A 22,243-nucleotide genomic window follows, 5' to 3' on the forward strand; every position below is an offset into this window, starting at 1 on the left:
AGAAACCATCCAAAGCAATTAACTGAAGTTTTAACACTGCATGTAACAAGACCGTGTTTCCTGCTAGCGTGTCTAACTTTGAATTGGTACTGTTCTCCTGGTGGATAGCTTCAAAACAGAAGCACTTTCTTTGCTCAGGAGGTGGTGGCCCATGTCCTTCAACAAAGTAATTCAACTTTCACTGAATTCAGAAGTTCTACAGGTAAGTACTACATAGTATGATCGTAGTTATGACATGCCAATCAGCCATCAACTACAGAAATAAAATGCAGGACAATTTTATAGCACCTACAAACACCAAACTCTGCTATTTTATAAATACTGTGCTTGGCCACACAAACTCCTACAAGCTTGATGGTATCCCTAGCCCCTGCCACAGAGAGCAAAACTGAGATCCAGAAGCACACAAGGGATATTTACACAGGAAAAAAATGGCAGCTAGCTGCCAAATTAATAACAATTAGACCTTAATTAGATGGAAAATTCAGGTCATGATGAGATAAGAATTCAAATCTCATGGGCACCAACCAGTGCTTTGTTTCTGAAGCTGTTGTGCATTTTTAAGATAACTGTCAAGCTGATTTCCCTTTAAGAGAAATTACTTGGCCATCAAATAATTATTTTTCAGATATGCATGATGACTCTTAGTTATGACACAATGTTGTTCTCTCCCATACTTCTAGATCTCCTTCTGACATCATCATGGGATAGACAGATTTTTCTGAACAGATAAATGGAGGTTATTGTGGCAAATACTTTAATGGAATCCTTGATGACAAACCAAGAGACTGTCAGTGAAGTACAGAAATAAAAGAAGAAATCTACCAAGGAAAACTGTGATCTCTTATAGTTACTGTCACTGAGATCAGAACGTGTCTTGCTGTCTCTTTTACACTACCAAGGCAGCCAGCAGCTGCTTTGTGCAGGAGCAGTGATCCAATTCTAGAAACCTCCCAGCAGCAACATTATCCTTTGTATTCACAGTCTCTTGGTCTCTGTGGAAGTCAAATTCTACCTGCTGCTGATACAGGAACACATACTGCCTAGAAATAAAAATGATCCAGAATAAAGTCAGATTATCTTAATTATCAACATTCCAAATAATATTTTATCTCAAAATTTTCCATTACCTTTGTTCATCTCAGTATTTTTTGCATTTTGCTGTTTAAGCTATAAGCTTCTTAAAAGGGGAAAGGGGGGAAAAAGCCCACTTGACATAATACCATGAAATCAAAGAGCAAGCTGACTGGAAAAAACAGTTACTATATTTAAACTGCATTATCCTATGACAGAACTGCAGTTCTAAAACCTTTCCACTTTGATACAGCATTTTTTTCAGTATTTAATATGTCTTAGTAGATTCCAAGTGGCTGAAACATTTTAATAACAGTAATTTAAGAGGAATAAAATAGTACTGTAGGAGGCAGAAACAATGCCTCCATTTGTCACTCATGAAGACATGAATTTGAAATCAGATGGGGTAATAAGAGGAATGAGTTTGGTGGTCTCAACCTAAACCTTGTTAGGCAATTAACCAGTCTGCAAAAATCATGACATATTTTGGCACAGTTAAGCAGAAAAGTATCAGTTTGTCTATTCTGTGTCCACTGCATGAGATCCAGGCCTGAAACAGGAAGGCTATTGCAGGTCAGCATTCAGGTGTATTGTGCAGTGCTCTCCTGTGCTCTGGTTAGCTCCAGTCAAAACTATTAATCTTCTTTGAAAATTGAGCTACAAAACATATGTTTTTTGTGTACAGCAAGAGACAATTCACATTATGATCAATAACTCAACTGTGAATCTGCTTTGCAGTAAAAGGGGTGACTTAATGTTATTGCAGTTTGAAGGAAAGCATCCTGCAGTCCTCTCTCAGGCCAAATTCCCATTTACTTCAATTAGTAAGCATTACAGGAACCATTTTAATGCTGCTGCCTGATGTGTTGGCTGCTGCTTCTAATATATTACAGTGGGGAAAAAAAGCTAGTAGGCCAAATGTATGAATGGTACACTTCCATTATGTGAATGGAATTTCATCAAGGCCAAAGTTGAGCCATTTTGTGGTGTTTCCTTCCAAGCTACCACTCGGAGGGGTTCCACTCTAAAAACAAACGGCAGCTTCACTTTGTAGCACTAAAATAAATGGGATTCCTTCTTCCTTAAAGATGGAGAATGTAAAGCTATCTCCACCTCCTGGAAGTTCCAATTGCCTGGAAGGGGAGGGTCTCTTCAGTGGTGTTCTGTGTTAGGACAAGGAGCAAGAGACACAAACGGGAACACAGGAAGTTCCACCTCAACAGGAGGAAAAAAACTGTAGTATGAGGGTGATGGAGCACAGGAACAGGCTGGAGAGAGGTTGTGGAGTCTCCTTCTCTTAGAGACCTCCAAGACCCATCTGGATCTGTTCCTGTGTGACCTTCCCTAAGTGATCCAGAGGTCCCTTTCATTCTATGATTCTGTGATTCACGGGCTCGCATTGCTTAAGGCAGAGCTGAGGCACTGCCATTGTCATTTGGGTCAAGATAACCATCTTCTGTAAGACACAAGACAGATTTCATAGGAAACTTTATGAATCCTTGCATAGTGATGGGAAATAACACTGATTTTAATTCACAATTCTCAATTTGTATGAGATCAAGTGATGCCAAAATTAGCAGGTACTGCTTCTGCTGCAGTATCTACATGGGTATTTGTGGTTCATTCTGTGTGACGCTGTCTAGACCGAGCATTAATGTTTTCAAATGCACAGCTGTCAGAAGATCTTTAATAATTTGGAAGGTATCACCTGCAAAGAAATCCTCACTGGTCAACCTAGCATTGGTCTTGCACATCTGTGGAAAGACACAGAAGCAGCTGTGAAGGAAATGCAGAGGTTTTTCTGCTCTGGAAGAGAAAGACCTCTAGAACAGTCTCTAATTCAGTCACTCTCTCAAAATTCCATAACAGAACATGGAACGGAAATAAACACAGGCAGAGGACTACTCTTTCAGACCCTTTACAGATTTTATGTAGGGTTTATGTTCAAAAGATAGGGAAAAAAGGGGAAGAATTAGGGAACAATGGAAGTGGAGTTGTCAAACCGCAGCTGAACCCCAGGGAATGCCAAAAGTTCCCCAGGATTCACTAGAAGGCAAACTCTGTTCACTTTCATAGCAGCATTTCCGCCTGTTAACAACTTGGACTGAAAGGACACCCTATCTACTTTATTACACACTTTGCCAAGTTCTAATTGCACATGCCATGGTCCTGCTACGCTTAAAATAATTTTCCATAAGCCTTTTTGGAAACAGACACAAAAAGGAAACCAGCAATGACATACAAAGTATATCACAGGGAAAAGCAACATAAAATATAACCAGGGTTTGTTTCTAATACCAGTTTGTTTGGAAAATTGCTACTGATGCTTAATTGTATTGCTCTTTCACAGCATTTAAAAATACTACTTAAAAAGAGTAAGAAAGTGAAATGCAGGATTTTCAAGTCCTTTACAGGTGTCCTTGTACATGAAGGCTAGTAAGACATGCTTGTGTGTAAAAATGTTGCTATGGTAAATGTACTTTTACAAACAGCTTACATATCATGCGGGTTGTGTTAGCATTAGAGAAGAAGCTACTTGTATAGGTGTACTGGGCTGATAGTGGAATATGTTAATTCAAGTGGCTGCTGTTATTCTATATACAATAATTATGGAAATTAGGTATTTTCAAATGATGCATATGCACATAACATGGGAACTGACATTGAGTTTATCGTGCAGAGGTGCTTGAAGACTGAGGTGCATATACAACTACAGAACAGAATCACAGAATCATTTTGGTTAGAAAAGACCTCTAAGATCAAGTCCAACCATGATCTAACTCTACCAAGGCAGGTGCTAAACTATGTCCCTCAGCAACACCCCTCCACATCTTTTAAATACCCTAGGGATGGGGATTCAATCACCTCCCTACAGATCCTATACCAGTGTTTGAGAACCCTTTCAGTGAAGTTTCTCCTAATATCCAACCTAGACCTCTCTTCATGCAACTTGAGACCATTCCCTCTCATTCCATCACTTGTTAACACAGAGAAGAGACCAACATCTCAGCCTGCTTTCACAGAGGTTTTAGAGAGTGAGATCTCCCCTCAGCCTCCTTTTCTCCAGGCTAAACAATCCCCATTCCCTCAGCCACTCCTAAGACCTATGTACATACTTTTGTGCTAGAAGATACTGAAAACTTTGGTGTGGGTTAGGTGGGCCTGTGATAGACATCAATCAGTAGGTTTGTTGGCACTGTGTACTTTTGAAGACATTGTTTTGTAAGAGTATTATTTTCAGATGCATGTGCACCTTGTGACTTCAGTTATGTTTTGGGGATGATGTGGTCAAGTATTCATACAATATCAAGTAAAATATTAAAACTAGGCAAGAAACATACAGTGAACTATATAAAATTGTCATGTTGACATTCTTTACCTCTATAACATGGTGTCTACAAACATGCAGCATGAGGCAGTGGTATGAGGAGCAACACAACTTGTTTTCAAGCAACATTTGGTCATGCTGATAAATCCTGTTGATAAGCAAGATAAAATTAACACACTTAAGGCATGGAATAAATAATTATCATATATCAACTAGATTATCAAATCAGACTAATGAATTTTTATTCAGAACTGCCCTGTGAAGTGTAGGCTTCTTGGAAATTATCTTCATCTAAATATTGGTTAGTTACAGAGGAGTCGCTTTCAGCATAGTTGTACTTTTGCTAGAAGAGAGCCACATATACCCTAGAACATCATCATTTTATATTGGCTGTCCCCTCTCCTTACTCCTTTCACTAATACAAAAGGTAAGACCAAGATCTTTTCCTTCCAGCTCAGAGAGTTTCTTAAGAATGTGGTACTGTGGGTGGTTTGTAACAGTGATGGATATACAGATTGTATGCAGGATCTGCATTTATGTAAGCCAGCACACATGTGGAGATTTTATAGCTTTTATATTTGCACCTACATATACAACAACATCCTTTGACACCAAGTGTTTTTAAGAGAAGATATTTATATTGTGTACTGAGTTGCTTGCTATGTGTTTGGTATCGCAGGTGTTAGCAATGTCAGTTAGTGTAGAGCTCTGTATTGTGTTCTCTAAAGTTTCTGTGAATTATTGGGTGGGATGGCTAAATCAGTCAGTTTTCTGTTCTATATTGGTTTAGGAGCCTGTGTCAGTTATCGAGATAACTGGGCTGAGGAAAGCTGGTATCTCGCACCACACACGCTGCTGAAATCACACTGTGCAGTTTATACCTCCTTACATTATCTCTGTGCAAGCCAGGACTGAGTGTGCGTGTCACTGTTATGCTGGTGGGGCAGTGAGTGATGGCTTCAGTGGGAATTAGGGAAGTTGTGCAGAGGACATCACTTGGGGTCAGCGCAGGCCACATCGGAGCAGGGCCAGGACCTCTGGGGAACAAGCGCCTTCAGTGACAGCATTGAAGGCCTCAAAACTCACACCTCTGCCATACCCATGGCTGGATGCCGCACCACACCCCCTTTGACAGGATGAGGCTCCTGTCATGACCAGAGGTGAGGACAGCTTCACTCTTTTGACTCAATGAGGTTTCTATCGCGACAGAGGTGGAGGCAAGCCCACGCTCATCCTTTGACTGGATGAGGCCCCAGTCACGACAGAAATGCGGGCAATCCCTAGTGGCAGGCTGCCACTCCTGTCACGACATGCGTCTGGGCGGCTGCTGCGCGCCAACCCTTGCGCCCTATTGCGACAGCGCGCACACGAAGAGGCGGGAGGCGGACAGCGTGCAGCTCCCCCCGTCAGCCCCTCATCAGCCGCAGGTTGAGGCCGGGACAGAGCGCGGCCGCAGCAGTTCACGCCAGGGCAAGGGGAGGGGGGAACGGGAAAACGGGCACCCCACCTGCGGGCCTCTCCCACTGCGGAGCGGAAGCCCTCCCGCCGCCGCATGAGGCCTGCATCACCCGCCTCCGCCTCCTCCAAGCCGAGGGTGGACGGGAGATCGCGCTGCGCAGGGCGGCGCCAGGCGCCGCCGCCACGGCCACACCGCCGCGGGCGGAGCCGCGCCTTCCCTCCGCCCCGTGCCGCGCTCCCCGCCAATGAGCGGCGTCCACATGCCGCGGCGGCGAGAGGGGCCCGGGCGGCCCAGCTCCCATAAGTTACATTAGAGGAGGCGCCGCCGGTGCGCTCTTGGAGTGAGCGGGAGTCAGCGGCGAGGCCGGGCGAGGGGGTCGAGCGAGCGAGCGAGCCCAAGCCGTGACGGCGACAGCGGCCTGGGCTGGCGCGGGGAGGATCGGGTTGCTAGAGAGAGGAGGGGGCGGCAATTCTGACCCTTCCCGGCGGAGGCGAGACGGATAGCGGGGCAACTGCGTTTTTTCCTTCCCCCTCCGCCTCTCGAGGCGAGCAGAGTGAGGCGTGCTGTTATCGTCCTCCGCAGGGGCGGCTCGGAGCTTGGTGAGGCAAACGGAGAGGCCATTTGGCCACCTGGACGCGGCCCATCCCATCGCAGGCACCCGCCGCGCCCTGCAGCCGGCTCGCGGAGCCCCCCTGTACGCCCTCCCGCGTCCCCGAGCCGACAGCATCTGCGGGGGCCCACGCCTCTCTCAAGTGTTCGCCCAAGGCCCGGGGTCGCCTGAAGCCTTGCTGATCTCCGCCAGAGAGGCTGCTCGGCTCTTGGAGGGCGCGTGGGGCGGGAGGGGGGCGGGGGATTAATTTTTTTCCCCCCTGTGACTTTCCCCCTTCCTTTTTTCTTTTATTTTTTTATTTTTTTTCTCCCTCCCTTTAAAAATATTTTAAGGTTTTTTTTTTCCTCCCCTTTCTGCCTTCTCCGGGAAGAGCGAGGCGTTAAGGTGGGCTCAGGGCTCCTCTCTGTCACGGGAGGGGGTCTATGGTGATAGCACGGGGGTGGTGGAGGAGACAGCGAGGGGCTGAGGAGGGGGCTCGCCGCCGCGCCCGCCGCCACTGAGGAGGAAGAAGAGGCGAGGCACCATTTGCTGCTCCCTGCCCCACCAGCCATGGAGAACGCACACACAAAGACCGTGGAGGAAGTTTTGGCTTATTTCGGCGTCAATGAAAGCACCGGGCTCAGCCTGGAGCAAGTCAAGAAGCTGAAGGAGAAATGGGGCTCCAACGGTAGGTGAAGTGGCCCCTCGCCTCCCTGCGCCGCGGGGATGCTGCTGCTGGCAACTCGTCGTTTTCCTCTCCCTCCGCTTCCTTTTCCACCCCTTGGTTTTTTTCGCTCATCCTTCTCGAGGCCCTTTTTCAAGGCCTAACGCGTGTGTATTTGCAAAGCCGGCATCTCTTAGAGGACCCGGAATAGGAGCGAGGGAGAGAAGATGGCTGACTTGAACTCCACCTCGTGGGTTTCTTTCATACCCCAAGCTCACAGAGCTGCTTTGGAAAGGAGGATGTTACCTCGGTTTCCTTTCACCTTAATGGTGGGAAATCTATTCTGAAATAAAGCGCTGTGGGTTGGTTGAGGTTTTTTTGTCCATCCTGACCTTCATTTTCCCGTGCTTTTTAGTGCCTTTCTGTCCTTTATTTTACATTCCTCTTTCGAGCCGAGGCACAGAATTCAGCCGATAAGATGTTGCTTTTTTAGAATCCTTACTGTTTGGTCTTTCTAGTCCCTCTTGAACTGCCATGCCGTTGCATTAAAATGAAAAACTATGAGAAGATTATACGGTGGGTGTTGGTGGTCTTTTTTTGTAGCTTTAATACTGCTTTTGTAGCTCTTAAATTGCTAAATCTAGTTGCGAGGAAATAAGAGCAGAAACAAGAAAACACCCTTAAAATGGAGGGAGGATTTTCAACTAAGTTTGGTTTGGGGGTTGGGTTTTGGGTTTTTCTTGTAAGTGAATGTGGAGGAAGACCTTTGTCAGCGTTTGAAAAGCCTTTTGAGCCTTTGACCCTTTGTGTGCAACAACAGCAGGAGTCCCACAGCTGGCTGGAGTGATGACTTGGCTGAATTACAACCCTTGGCACATTCCGGCTAACCTGTATGTCTTAAAATGCAAAACTATCGGGCCTGTTGAGATTCTTTAATGAAAGGGCAACCTCAGTGGGGGCTTTCAGTGTCAAATCCAACCCAGCTGAGTGTGCAGTTCAGGACCAATGTCTGGTGGATGCCTTATAATGCTCTAATGTGTTTCTTCAATGATTTTTCTTTCACATGCTTCCTGGAAAAAATCTTCCACTGGCAGAGTTACCAGCTGAGGAAGGTAAGCGTGTTCATGAGATCTTCTGCTAATTATTGTTGATAATAGTTTTTTTAAATGTGCATACTTAAGTGGCTTTGTTACATATTGCAGGAAAAACCTTGCTCGAGCTTGTGATTGAACAATTTGAAGACTTACTAGTTAGAATTTTGTTGCTGGCAGCTTGCATATCTTTTGTAAGTATGAACTATTTTAATTTCATAGGTTTCTGTAACACAATGACACATGTTCCAATGTATAAGAGCCATACATACTGAAGTTATTACTTCGTGAATGGTAGAAGATGTGAAGTAAATGGTCTTCCATTAAATCAGTTGCCTTGCGAAGATGCTGCTGTATGCTAGAAGACAAAATCTCAGGGAATCTTTCATTGCATGAGTCATAAGTATGTAACTACACTAGACAGGTATCAAAGTGCTGCTCATTCAGCCCAGTTTGCTTATTTAAGGTGGGATTTCCCAATGATTTGTTGGCTTTGAAAACTAACCTTGAGTAAGTGTGTGTTTAACTGGACATTCTTCTTGCTTTTGAGTTAATCGTTATCAAGCTCAGTGTATAATTATTGGAAGACATTCTTGGATGCAGTGCAGACTGCAAATAGAATTTACATGGCGAATATTCCAGTTGCCTGTCCTTCCTGATAATAGTAAGGTGACAGTTGTTGCTTTTTGACAGTGACAAGAATGATGACGGCTGTGATGGCACCATTGTTGACCAAATTTGGTAACTGACCTTTGAGTAGGCTAGTTATTAAATGGACATCTTGTTTTGCATAGAGGATTAAAACCCAGGACACTTAAAATTTTTTTTGTTGTTATTTTGAAAGCATGTTTAGGCAATACTTACATAATGTATAAAGGAAAAGCTGGAAAAATGAGCAAAGTCTAAGTACAGGGAGAAGTTGAAAGCTATTTATCTTGGGGAGCTGGGCAACAAACAAAGTGTGCAGCATGTTGAACTGTTTACGTGAGAGTAAAAGTTTGTAGTAGATTTTGCCTTGGAGTTGTAATTAACTACTTTTAAAGAAGTAATAAAATGCTACAGCTCTTGGAGGGAGTGGAAACTCTGGTGACTTTTAGCTAAGGGCAGGCTAATTAGGATGGGTAGAGGAGAATGTCCTCTGAAGCTGTTCTGTTTGGTGGGGGAAGGGTTGCCCTGTGGTGGCTGCTGCAGTATGTGCTGTGTTGCTGATCTTCCACCAAGACTGGCTTCAGCTCTCCTTGTGCTGATCCCTTTCAAAGGGCTTTAGGTTTTGGTGTGCATATACCCAAAAGTCATTGCTGAGCTGATTGGTGGCACTGATCTTGACTGTGGAGACAGATGTGCTTTGCTCACTCTTCTGTTTCCTTGCAAAAATCAGAGTGGCTATGGAAAAAATGAATAAACAGGTTGTTTATATCCCCCCTTTTCTTTCCCATTTTCCTCTTCTAGAGGGTGAGAAGGGGTTTTTTGTTCCTGAAAAGTCAGGAGTGTTTCATCTCATGAGATAAATGACAGTACAGAAGTTTAACCTTATATGCCAGGGTACATAATTTGTTTTTTTTATAACAAACTGAAAAATCAAATTCACTAAACTTTAATCTGTCATTGCTGAATCTAAGTATGATACCAGACTGTCAGAGGTCATAGAACATAACATTGCCAAGCCCTTGTTGAAGATTTGGTTAGTAGCTGAATTCAGTTCCTTTTTTCAATATGCTTAATTTTTTCTGTAGAATTAAGAGAAAACTGTTGTCTAATGGAGTGTGGGTTAGATCTGAGTTCTCTGCTTCTGCTCAGCTGGCATAGTATCTGTATGACCTTGGGATACTGCTCTGCCTTTTCTGTCTCCTGTTAAGAGCTAACCACTCTAAATTCATGTTAGTAGTAGGATTTTCTTTTTGATGAAGTGTAAAAGAAAAAATCTAGATATCTTCTAGTTTTGGTGCTTTAAAAATGTTTTTTCTGGCTTTTTTCTTGCTCAGAAGGTGATCATCTGCTGATTTTCTTAGGTTTTAACACTTTTTTTTTTATGAAAGCACATGAGAGACTTTTGTAGTAGCTGTAAAGAACTCTTCAGTATGTTGATATAAAGACTGTATTGCTGCAAAAACTGGGTGTAATTAACATCCTCCTAAATTCTGGTGTCCTTTATTGGCTGTGCATCAATTAAAAAAAAATTGAAGATTCAGGTATGACAGAATCTCAAGGTATACAGATCATTGCTTTGTTGTGGAAGCTTTTCTGGTGATTGTGATCATAAATCATGTTAGGATTTTACTATCATGACTTACTGAAGAAACAGCATTTTTAACATTGAGAACTGCTTTAGATGTTTGTGCACAAACATCCCCTCTTACATGCAATATAAACTATGTGTTCAAAGTGCCTTTTGTGTCCTACTTCCACACTGCCTGTTAGGTATGTGTCAGTAAAAGAAATCAGACTAACAGCTGAATCTGTGTCACCCTGGCTGATTGTAGGGGTCATATGCTGCGGGTTTGTTGGCTGTGGATTTGATGTCCTAGATTCCAAGTCAGAACTGCTGTTACAGATGTGCCTAATTAGCAAAAGCCTTAAGTATGGCTTTGAAGAGAAACCATATAAATAATTTCTAATGGTAAGTGAGTAGATCTGTGTACAGGCTTCGACCTTGTCCTGGAGTTCTGTTGAATCTGAGAAGCCTGTGCAGAAATGTACCTGTGGAGTGTATCAGCAGTTCAAGGGCCTTCATAGCCTGACTTTATAGGTGCGAGTAAGAGGGTGTTTAATTTTTAAATGAGCTATGGTTTTTAATTCTTGCTACTTTTGTAGCCTGTATTTGGATCTACAGTATTCCCATAAAAGAACAGCTTTCTTTTCTGAAGCAATGACTGTGACAAGTTGGGAGATGTTAATTGTGCATCTGATGGATGCTTTCTGTATATGTATTTTACGTGTACATAGATACTTTATATAATTCTTTGGTAAAGTATGTGCTTTAAACAGTGATGTAAGCTTAGCTGTGCAATCTTACCACACTTACAGTAAATTTTCTTCTACAAGATGCAGCAGAGACTGTAAACTCTGCCAGGAACTTCACTGTTACTACAACATCCCAAGAATATTTTCCCCTTCCTCTTCCCAATTACTTCCTTGATTCCTAAACTGTCTTAGAAGTGAATGTCCTGGAAATATTTTCTAATAGCAGATATCTGTGTTTAGATTAAAACTATCATAGTTTACTCCAGAGAGTATTAGAACATGTAGATTAGCATAAGTATAACCTAGTATGTGTTAAAAGGTAAGCGAAGTTACTCTTGGAGGAAGTAGCATGCCAATAAAAATGTTGAAGGCTTTGCCCTGAAATCACCCAAAAACCTACCTGTTAAGGGCAGCAGCAGTGAGTGTGTGGCAGAAGATAAGGACACTAGAACATGACACTGACTTGCGTTTAGCTAAACTCAGATTACTCAGCTGATGAGTAGGGATGATAAACCTGTGAGAATTAATTGACATTGCATTTTTCTTTGTAGAAATTAAACTTGCATACCTATATGTTGTTGTGTTTGGTATTTGTTGTTGTTTTTTCCTTATTGCTACAGGAAAGTATTGTTTACTTTCAGAAATAAGGAATAGCATACTTGGGTGCTTTCAGTCTGCTCACCCAGTGAAATTCTTAATTTTGAATTTCTGTGGCCAAGATCTGTTGGGGTGTTTTGTGTTTTCCCTCCTCTCTCTCCTTGGGTAGCAAATAAACCTCTAATAATGGAATGAAAATCAGGAGGCTTTTATTCAGTATTTTGTAGAATCAGTATAACTAACAGGGGACAAGTATCACGACTAACAAAATAATTGGTACCAACTTATTTCTACGCTAATATGTATTGAAAAGACAAATTACTAAAACAAGAGGTTTCTGACCAGTAGTTAGTACTCTGCCCAAAACATAATACATCTGAATTCACAATATCCTGCAAGAATAAAACTCTTAAAAGCAGTCCATAGTTTTACATAATCTGCTTTAACTACTCCAGGGTTTCTCTTTGTTAGGGTGAAATCTTACTCTCCCAGTTCGCTTCTGATTTTCTGTTGTCAAAATGAAAACCAAACAAAACCTGGTTAGGTTGCTGACAACAAACTGTTTGCTTTTCCTCTGTTAATGCTAAGTGGGTGCTGCCTGCTGGGCAACGGAATTCTGTCTTCGAGGTTCTATTCTTCAATTCTGTTTTGTTGCTTCATGATAAGTAGCCATCTGAGACTATTTGTGTCCGTAACCCACCTGACAATACAGAGATACTTACCTTGTACAAATGTAGAAAGCTGAAAGGACGCTTCTGTTCCCGCTGTTTTCATCAGTAGTCACCTCATTGCTGACTGACTTCTGCATTGTACCTTTGCCCTTTTTTTTTCAAGTAGCAGTGAAAACTAAGGACTATTTGCCTGTCATGGTGTGTTTTTCAGCTTAGTGTCCTTCAAGTCAACTTCATTAGGCTTTGACTAAAATAGGCTTCTGCGAGCTATAGCTCTCGCAACCCTAAAGCAAATATGCTGAATGAAAGTTGTCCTTTAAGCTACTTATGTTGGCTGTTGATAGGCGACTTCTATGCCTTACTATTAATTTCCTTTCTATTTTCAGTCTTGCATTTCTCCTGAGCAATTACCTCTCTCTTTTCCTAGTCATTCAAGCTTTTTAAATACCCAGTAACTTTACTTACTGGCCATACTGCCTTGAACAGTACATTGGAGATCAATGACTTGGAAATTAAGCTGTTGTACGTGTGATTAGGGCTGAAATATGGTGGGGTCCTTCTGAGTAGTATTCAGGGTAAAGTTCTCTAGGGTCTTAAAATCGTGCTAGTAGAAACTGTGACAAGGACTGTGAATGCCTTGGACAAGAATTGTCTAGTCTCCACAAGGTTTTTCAGTATGTGATCTGTTGTTACAAAACACACCTTGTATTCCTTGTTCTGCTTTCTTTGTTTCTTACTGTGGTTTTGTTTTCACTTCAGGATACTACCAAATAATAAACCTGATCTGTCACAGCAGAATGTGTTGTGTATCACAACTGTCCTAAAAGAAGTGTTAATATATCTGTAGTCTGCTATAATAAAACCAAGAACTCAAAACATATTCTGTTATTTCTAAGTCTATGTTTACTAAAACATTCTGGAGCTAGAGCTTAGATTGTGTGGGAACTTTATGGGAGAGAAATGTGTGTTGCTGGCTTGCAGGACCAGCTAGCTGGTTTGTTTTAATCTCTCAGATTGATGGTTTTGCCTAAAAAGCCAACAATGCAGCTCAAAGATCAGCTCTCTACTGTCAGGATCTCCAGTCTGAGATTGCTCATTTTGAAACAATGGCTTATTGAAAGAAAAGATGCCTTGGGAACTTAAATTTGGTTCTCCTTAATAAATGTGGATCTTGCTGTCATTGTTTTCTTTACCTCTTAAAGTTGCAGCTTTCTCAGTGTTACTTTTACAACACATGTAGTCTGCAGCCTGAAAAGATTATGGTTTAGCATTGTGTAAAGCAGATGCTTTATTCCAGTTAACCTAGTAGGTGCCTGCTCTGTTAAGAATGTCACAAAATGATTGCATTTATTGCTTTGGAAAAAAAAAGTGGGCTTTACAGAACTCCCAATAAAGAGGGAAGAAACAGATAGTAAGCAGCTTTTCTGGTGGTGGTGTGACCTTGTGTATGCTGAGCAAACTGGAAGTGTACCATTAGCCTTTTCTAAGAGGCAACAGTGCTCTAGTACAAACTATAATACATAAAGTGCAGACTACAATGTAGATCTGTATGACTGTTCCAGCAGGTCAAATGGCAGAAGTTGTTACTGGGAATTGGAGATCAGTGGTGTGGGAAGAGGGAAGAAATACCAAGATGTAGAGAGTATAAGAAATCCTAACAAAATCTGTTTGCCAGAGGGATTACGCAGACCCTCAAAATGTTGTTTTGCCAGTTGGAACACTTCCGTCTTAATCATAACCTAGATCTTAAAAGTTTATTCTTTTGCAATAAAAATTTGTTGTTGCATTGGATTTGCTTGACAGTCTGTTTTCTGCTTGAGGTTTTCGTGCTGCTGCTCCTTCCTTTTAACATCCTGGAGTGTTTCACAATTGAGCAATAGCTCTGAGCAGCATGTTGGTGGAATTACGGCACTTGCTTTAGTAACGGTTTGCTCGCTGCAGTCCTTGAGTCATTCAGAGTGCTGTTGCCTGACTACCAGCCCTAATTATCTCAACACGTTGTTCCTATTTACTGTCACTTTCCAGGCTTCCTGTTGTTCGAAATGTTGATGAAAAAGCTCTTCCTCTCTGGTCATGTTAGCTTGACTTCAGTAACTACAGAACTCTACAGAGGCCCTGAGACAAACCCATTCAAATCAAATGAATGGCAGAAGCCTAAAACTAGAGTGTAATTCTAAAGCAAATTAATTAAAATCAAATCTGTGGAGCCTCTTATTCAAGTGCACAAATTGATAACACATTTTAAAATCCAATTTTAGGTTTTATCAGCTACTCAGCTCAGAATTCAACTTAAGGTGTAACTACACAATTCACTTAGGTGCCTCAATAAGGCTCTGCTTGTATTTAAATAAGATGCTTGTTTTTCATATCTCATTGAAAACTTGTGAAAGTATTTGAGTGTCTAAGTTATTGGTAAAGAACAATCAGATTGGTTCTAGTATTCTATGTAATCAAAGTAATCTGCATCCACTTTTGGGTGGTAATGACAAATTTTTTTTTTAAACTTTGTACTGCCATAGCTGTTGTCACAACTTCTGCTTTCATTTGTGAAGCAAAAGGAGCAATCTGTTTCCCAAATAAATAGCTTTCTCCTTTAACAGAAGAGCAGCCTTGGAAATGACCTTTGTACTGCTTTAGTAAAGATTATTTTCCTCCTTTTCCATTGCATACTGCCAATTCATTCATGAATTGCAGAACTACACCTTGGAAGATGGAGAGATTTCCAGAATTGCTCAAGTCAGAACAGTTAAACCTCAGGCTGAAATTTACCTGGTCTTCTGTTGGCAGTGTATCTTCTGTAAAGCAGTAATTTAAATCATTGTTTCTCTCTTACAGGTCCTGGCCTGGTTTGAAGAAGGTGAAGAAACCATCACAGCATTTGTAGAGCCTTTTGTAATCTTACTTATATTAGTAGCCAATGCAATTGTAGGAGTGTGGCAGGTATGCAATTATTTTTACATCAAATCTCAAATGTTTTATGGGTTGTTTTTTTGTTTAAGAGGAAGGACTGTGCAGTGTAGTGTCAGGTGCTTCATTCAGTGCAGGTAAAATGTGTTGCTAACTTTAGATTCCTGTGAGTCAACATACCATAAAACTTCTGGACGGAAAGTGTTGTCTTAAAGATGAAATCAAAACTTCAGAAGTATTGCCAAAGAGGCAAAGTGCCCATCAGTGTTACACCACACACTGGTGAACACATAAACTAGACAGTGCAGAATGAGAGGCTGAGTTCAGAGAATAGCTCAAATATTGCATAGCTAAGAAACTATCACTTGGATGAGCTTGAGGGGGGGAGGAGGGGAATAGTCCTGACACTAAGGAAAAAAAGGATAGAACATTTGTAATGTAGTTCCTCTTCTGCTTCCTCCTGACTCAAATGCTGTGTTTTAGAAGCTGTATTAATACATTCAATACAGTATTAATTCTTTCTGTTCAGTTACTATAATAACTATTGAGTGTACATCTAAAGACTCTTGTCTGTCAAAAGGCAGAAGTTTCTTCTGAATGCACCTAAACACCATGACAATTTGCCTACATTATCAGCTCTGAGATGAAATGGATGGCTTTTTATAAATCCTGTCAGCAGTAACCTTCTAAAACTTCTTGGTGCTGAAACAAAATTATTCACTTCAGACAGGGCATTATTTTATTAAATTATTTTTCTAGCATTTTATGGTAATTTTTTTTCTGGAGTTGGGGGTGGGGGGGTTTGTTTGCTATGCTTGTTTGTTTGTAAGGGATGATGTTAATGTGAAATAATTAAATGCTATCTTAGCATACTGAGTTTCATGCTTCAAAAAACAAAAGCAAATCTGTCCAGAACAACAACAAAACTTAAGAGGAAGAGCCTCGTTAACAGGTGAAAATGTGTTAGAGAGGAGCCTACACCCTGGAAGCCACCAGATGTGGCATTTAGTGGCATAGCTGCACATTCCTGCTCTCTGCTTTCTATTAGCTAAAGTAAGCTAACTGAAGACTAACCTCAAAATTCAGTTCTTAGCAGTACCCAGCTTGCTGTACAACTGCTAAAGCTTGTATGGAGGGAAGAAGGAATGTCAATCACAGGATGACAGCACTGCCTTCTTAAGTGTCATCATTCATTCAAATCTTCATAAAGCAATTCTGCGTGAATCAATCTTTAATTTGAAACTTTGACTTAAAATTCTGCATGTAGGAATTTTAAACATTAAATGTAAGGTAAAGCTGTATAGTTTGATTACTTTGTGTCACTGTGTGCAAAGAGTACTCATTATGTATGTATATTTCTCTGTGCAGTGAACCTAATGGTGAAATAAGGTAGCTGTACAGATGAGGTGACTCATTCTCTTGTTTTAATGTGCGTGGAAAGTAAGTCACAGCGGGTAGTCTCCACCCATAAATGTATCTGTTTCTACAGGTACTGTAGGATTTGAGCAACTGAGTTATTGTCTTAGCTCAGCCCTCTTCAACCTTTCCTGTCACATGTGTTTTTCCATAAGTGCCATCTGCTAGTACTTCAGTGGTTGGCAAGATAGTCTGACTACTGTAACTTCAAGCAAACTGGGAACAAAAGATGCAGTCTTAACACTAAGCTGGCTGTCCTAGCTGAATCATCTTTAATTCTACCCTATTTCTCCTTTTGGAAGGAAAAATTCTGTTTAACCTTTATTTCTTTTGTACATCTGAGTTTTTGCCTAATGCTAACTTCTAGTTGGCCCTGAGAGAGAGGGGCAGTATCAGCCACTGAGCTGTGCCAGGTAAATCTTATTCCTTCAATGTGGCTTTGGTAATGCTGTTTTACAGCTGCATTGTTATGTGACAGTACCTCAACCTTTGAATTTCTGATGATTAGATTTGTTCTTTGATACATGAAGGAGAGTTTGTTGTTGTTTTTTTTCACTCTGTGAAAAGGCTGGTATCTAAGGGCAGACATTCTTAAAACTATGTGCACCCTTGGCGTTATCGGTAATCATCAGGACTGTATGACGTTTGTACTTGTCAATAGGCTGGAAAATAAGTTACTTCTCCAAGAGCTAGACTAGGAACACTGATAAGCTGTTGGTTTCTTATGTGATCCTTTATCTAGGTGGCATCACAATATTGATACCAATCTCAGGTATTGCCTAGCTGAGAGAACTGCACTTGGGATAGGAAAGCCATTGTGTTAGTGAAAATAGAGATTGGCATGTATGGGGATTCATCAAAGCGTAAGCTGGTAAAAGACTGTGTAGAAGTTTCTAGTCACCTTAGTGTGGCTTCATTTGCTGAAACAAAGTTGCTAATGCATTGTTTGAACTTTGTCTTTACTTGACCCTTGATTTGTATCAAATGAAACTCATTCCCCTTCAGTCTGTGTCGAAGTAGCTCCAGCTGGTGAGGTACAGCTGAGACAAGTCTATACCATGAGTCAGTTCTGCTTAGTGCTGTTTTGTGTCTCAAAAAGCATCCGTATGTTACATAGAACACTTTGCATGGCCTCCCCATAACAAGACACAGTGGATATTCTTGATGGGAAACGATCCAGGGTTTAAATAAACAACTTCTAGGTTCTAAGTACCCACTAATACCCGAATTATGTTGTGATTTCCAGTCAGCAACCTCATAAGGGATGGGGTCATGTAATTTTTCTGTATTAATAAATGTAGCTGGGCAAAGTCAGTAGTAGTCATGTAGACAATGAATTTGAAAAATCAGATCTGACATGGTTTATTTTTCCTTGAATTTAAAAATGGCATATATTTGCTGTCTTTTTAGGAAAGAAATGCTGAAAATGCTATTGAAGCTCTTAAAGAATATGAACCAGAAATGGGCAAAGTGTATCGACAAGACCGGAAGAGTGTACAGAGGATTAAAGCAAGAGACATTGTCCCGGGTGACATTGTAGAAGTGGCAGGTACGGCTCAATTATGTAGTACATACTTGTATTACAAAATTGTTGTGGGGGCCTTGTCTTAATGATTTAAGACCCTGGGGGTAGTTTTCAAAGACTTAAGTATATGCTTTACTTGCAAACAACCTTGCTTCTGTTCATCTGTAATTACCTTAAATGTGCATTTGCACTGAGGGGATTGTTTTTCAAGTTGCTGGTTGGTTTAATTGGTAGGTCTAAACACAAAGCATCTTAATTGGAGTTACAGGTTTTAATACTTGTCACAACTGTAAAATTGTATTTTCTAAACTGGGTTCAGAGTGTTTTACAACCTATCTGGTTTTGATCACGAAATACCCTTTTCCTTGCTTTTAAATGTATTCAGTTCCTGTAGGTTCTGTAAGGCAGAAATTTCAATTTTTTTTAGCCATGCTCTGTCCTTTATTTAAGGAAACATAATTTCATCTGAAAGCTTTTTCTGTCTCTTAAAACATGGGGTATCAGTGCCTTTCAGCTTCTTACAAATGTCTTCCTTTGTACTCTCAGCTAGTATGACTAGCATGTGACATCATTGTTTTCTCATCTTTCATCATTCTTCATTGCTGCTTTTGCCTGTTGCTCTATAGGAGACTGCAAATAGCTATAAAAAGCAGAGCTTCCTGTTCCTCCAGTGCAAGCATTTGAAATACTGGTCTTTAAAGCTTGGACTTGCCTCAAGCTTTCATGGATTTGCCCTAGAAGGTGTTATCTTTATTTGGAAGGAGTGCAAAATTACAGAAGCGTTGTATAAATCTAGTTAAAACTTTTCATTTTGGTAATAATGCCATATCAATAACTTTCTCTCTGAACTGGACTTGTCAGTGACTTGAGTGTTTCCTATTCCTTCCCAGATAAAACTAGGTGGTTCTTGTCAGGAGTGATCATGTACTTGTATTTTGTAGGTCATTACCAACTGTTAAGTATGTGATTGTTCCTTTGAGAGCAATTTGAGGTGTACATCAAACTTTCTGTTAGTGTCACTTTGCTTTTAGAGGTGGTAGCCGTCTCAGGAGGAGATAAATATATACCCTTAAGCTTGACTAGCCTATTTTAATTAGCAGGCAGAGAGAGTATGCACTCAAAATGAAGTTAGTGTTGGCTGGCTGCCCAGCTTTCATTCCTTGAGAAACTTTAACATTTGCTGAGCCCTGTCTCAAGCCTGTTTTGTGCATAGGATGATTCAGCTACAGCAGCCCTAGCTGGGGTAAGTTGAAGCATGAAGCTCCTGAGGGCTGAAGCTAGTTGCTTCTTAGCATCTGCTGGTGAAGAACAAGTACAAATATGAAGTGCTGAGGTGAAATGAAGGGTGAATTATGATAACCTTGTCACTTGCTCTGCTGTTTTGACTCCCTGTTACTGACTGCACAATCAAATCCCTGACCTGCAATGAGATTTTTCTGCTGGCAGCTGACATTTTCTGTGTCCTTTTGAGGGAAACAGAACTGTATAAATTAGAGTCTGCTGTGCATGTCTAGTCCAAGTCTTTATCCTGATTTTTAGATGTCAGCCATGGAATGATATTTTTGGAAGCAGTTTATGTGGACGGAATACCTTGTGGTTGTGTTTTTTGGTACTTGAAAGCAGTATTGGTGGTATTGCAAGTTGATGACTATGTATTTTGTACTGTTTTGGGATATCTCACTGAGGAAAAATGCTGGATTTTGCTGCTTTGCTAGGTGCGTAGAGCACATCAGATTTTCTGCATGATTCTTTGAGATTTCAGAAGAGGTAGTGATTGAATTTTTCATCTCACCCTGGGGTATGTGAGAGCTTTTACTCCTTGCTGTATATTGTCAGTATCAATAAAATCAATTATTTGTGCCATGTCTTTAAAAGGTCTGTGTCTGAAGGACAGAAAGTAATTGGAGAAGTGCTGTCTTGAGCATAATACCCTATTTTTCACAGGGTTTCTGTTGAATTGTTTAAAAATCTGCTTGCAGAACAGTGTCTGACAGTCTGTGTTGAACTGGTTGGTTGGTTGCTTTTTCATTTTAAAAAGGACATGCTTAAACTAGTATGTTTGTGTAGAGAACCAAAGATTGTCCAACTTCTGTAACTTAAGGTAGGTGATGTGGCTTGTTGACTGACCATAGAAGCTTATACTGGTTAAAATACTCAAAACTGGTGTGTGGAGCAATCCCAAGGTAGTCTTAAGCGCACTCACTCATGTTAAATTAGCAAATATAATCAACTGCAGTTTCAAGTGAAGGTGACTAAGTGTAAATCATGTGGATGTTTAATACAGAACTGTTTGAGTAAAATATGAACTCGGGTACTGAAACAAATTCTAACTTGTAGATAGACACTGATGAAATTTTAATTTGTAATCAAACTGGGAAAAGCCACTGAGGCAGCAGAGAAGAGCAGTACACCCTGTTACCAGCATTGGTGTCAAGAGCTGGAGGTGAGAGAGACTGTGTGCATGCCCTTGCCTCTGGCATATGAGCACTGCGATGGCCTTTGACATGGTGTTTGCAAAAAGATGGCCATGTAGGGAAGTGACAGAGCACTTCATGCTAGGATACATATCTGGGTATGGAATTCTGGGCAAAGTGCCAATGACATTTGTGTGTCCAGGCAAATATCTTTGAACCGAGTGGCATAAATAGCCAGGTGATGGGTTTCTCCCCTGCGCTGATATCTAATTTTGAACAACGTTCTACAGGTCTTCCACTTTGAAATAGCTGTATTTAACAAAGCTGTTATAGCATTAAATTGGAGTAGCTATGTGTGAGTCTGACACATAGATAACTCTGTGCTATGAATTGGTAGATGCGTACTGCAGTTTGGGGGAAAGGAGGGGAATATACTTGCCTCTTTACGTTGCCTGAGAAAATAAGTAGCATGGAACCATTTCCAAAATAGTTCAGTATTTTTGGTAGTTTTGAACCTTTTGAAAATGACCTGTGTGGCTTAGCCTAACCCAAGGACATTGCAGTAATGGTTTATACTACTAGTTTTTAATTGGGCTCCGTAGGCTATTTGAATGATCTATATAATGAACACAGTCAAAATCTACAGTCTACTTCATCTAAAATAAAGCTCCTGAAAGATGTGTTCTTTAACCTGTAAATAGAGGAAACATGTTGGCTTATTTGACTTGCAGTAACAGGGGAAAGAGCAGGTCTGCATTGTCACCTTGCCGTCAATATGGAATAACCTGAATTACTGTCCCTTAACTGATAGATAACCTACTGTTTTATGTGGCTTCTGGGAATCAGCATGCATAGAGATACTGCACAACTCTTGATGAGCAATTACTGGTCCTTATGTCTAGTAGCTACAAACCCAACATTACAAGCTACACTAAAATTTTGTATGTGTATTAGCAGACACCGTAGGTCTGATCAGAGACTGTGTGGAATTGAATTCCTTAACTGTATATGTTAGGAAGACTTTCTTACGTGTCCACTTCAGCAGAGATGGTGGAAAAAGATACTTTACAATTAACAGGAGCTCTTTGAAATGAAGTTGGGGTGACAGGTTTGGGATGTATGCTTTCAATTTGTTTGCAGACCTCTGGTGGGCATAGTACTCAGAACTGTCGTGTATGAGGGTTACTAAGCTACACTGTTTGTTTCTTGGAATTGATGAACTGAAAAAAATCCAGATGCTGTCCTCAAATGGCTTCTCACTTGGCCTGTCTTAAAATGGATTATCGTGTGCTATAAAAGCTTAGGTTTATGGGAGGATGTACTTTAAATTTGTAACTAGAGGCTATCGTAATAGACTAAAGGTGCCCTTTGTTTTAGCTGAGGTTTTCGTTTGCCTTGGTTAAAATGACACTTTAAAGAGAATCTTAAAACCAGAGTTCTTAGTTCTTAGAAGTTTTGTACAAAGCCCAGTCTGACAAATTGGGATAAACTGGTTGTAAGTAATTTATTTTTAATGAAGCACGTTGGGGAAGAGAAATGAACTTTGT

The 22,243-nt window shown here is 40.9% G+C and overlaps 1 protein-coding gene across 2 annotated transcripts in view; it reads left to right on the forward strand.

Moving 5' to 3' along the window:
* The first annotated feature begins 6,803 nt into the window (after window positions 1-6,803).
* The window catches only part of ATP2A2 (ATPase sarcoplasmic/endoplasmic reticulum Ca2+ transporting 2), a 46,019-nt gene continuing 30,579 nt past the window's right edge, over window positions 6,804-22,243 (forward strand). For both annotated transcript variants that reach the window (XM_054173259.1, XM_054173258.1), the window contains exons 1-5: window positions 6,804-7,138; window positions 8,209-8,226; window positions 8,317-8,399; window positions 15,270-15,374; window positions 18,168-18,306. In XM_054173259.1, the coding sequence (XP_054029234.1) occupies window positions 7,021-7,138; window positions 8,209-8,226; window positions 8,317-8,399; window positions 15,270-15,374; window positions 18,168-18,306 (463 nt within the window). In that variant the 5' untranslated portion in view covers window positions 6,804-7,020. The remainder of the gene's footprint in view (window positions 7,139-8,208; window positions 8,227-8,316; window positions 8,400-15,269; window positions 15,375-18,167; window positions 18,307-22,243) is intronic.

The sequence above is a fragment of the Dryobates pubescens genome, chromosome 25 (genome assembly GCF_014839835.1).
Source record: "Dryobates pubescens isolate bDryPub1 chromosome 25, bDryPub1.pri, whole genome shotgun sequence".
Taxonomy (NCBI): domain Eukaryota; kingdom Metazoa; phylum Chordata; class Aves; order Piciformes; family Picidae; genus Dryobates; species Dryobates pubescens.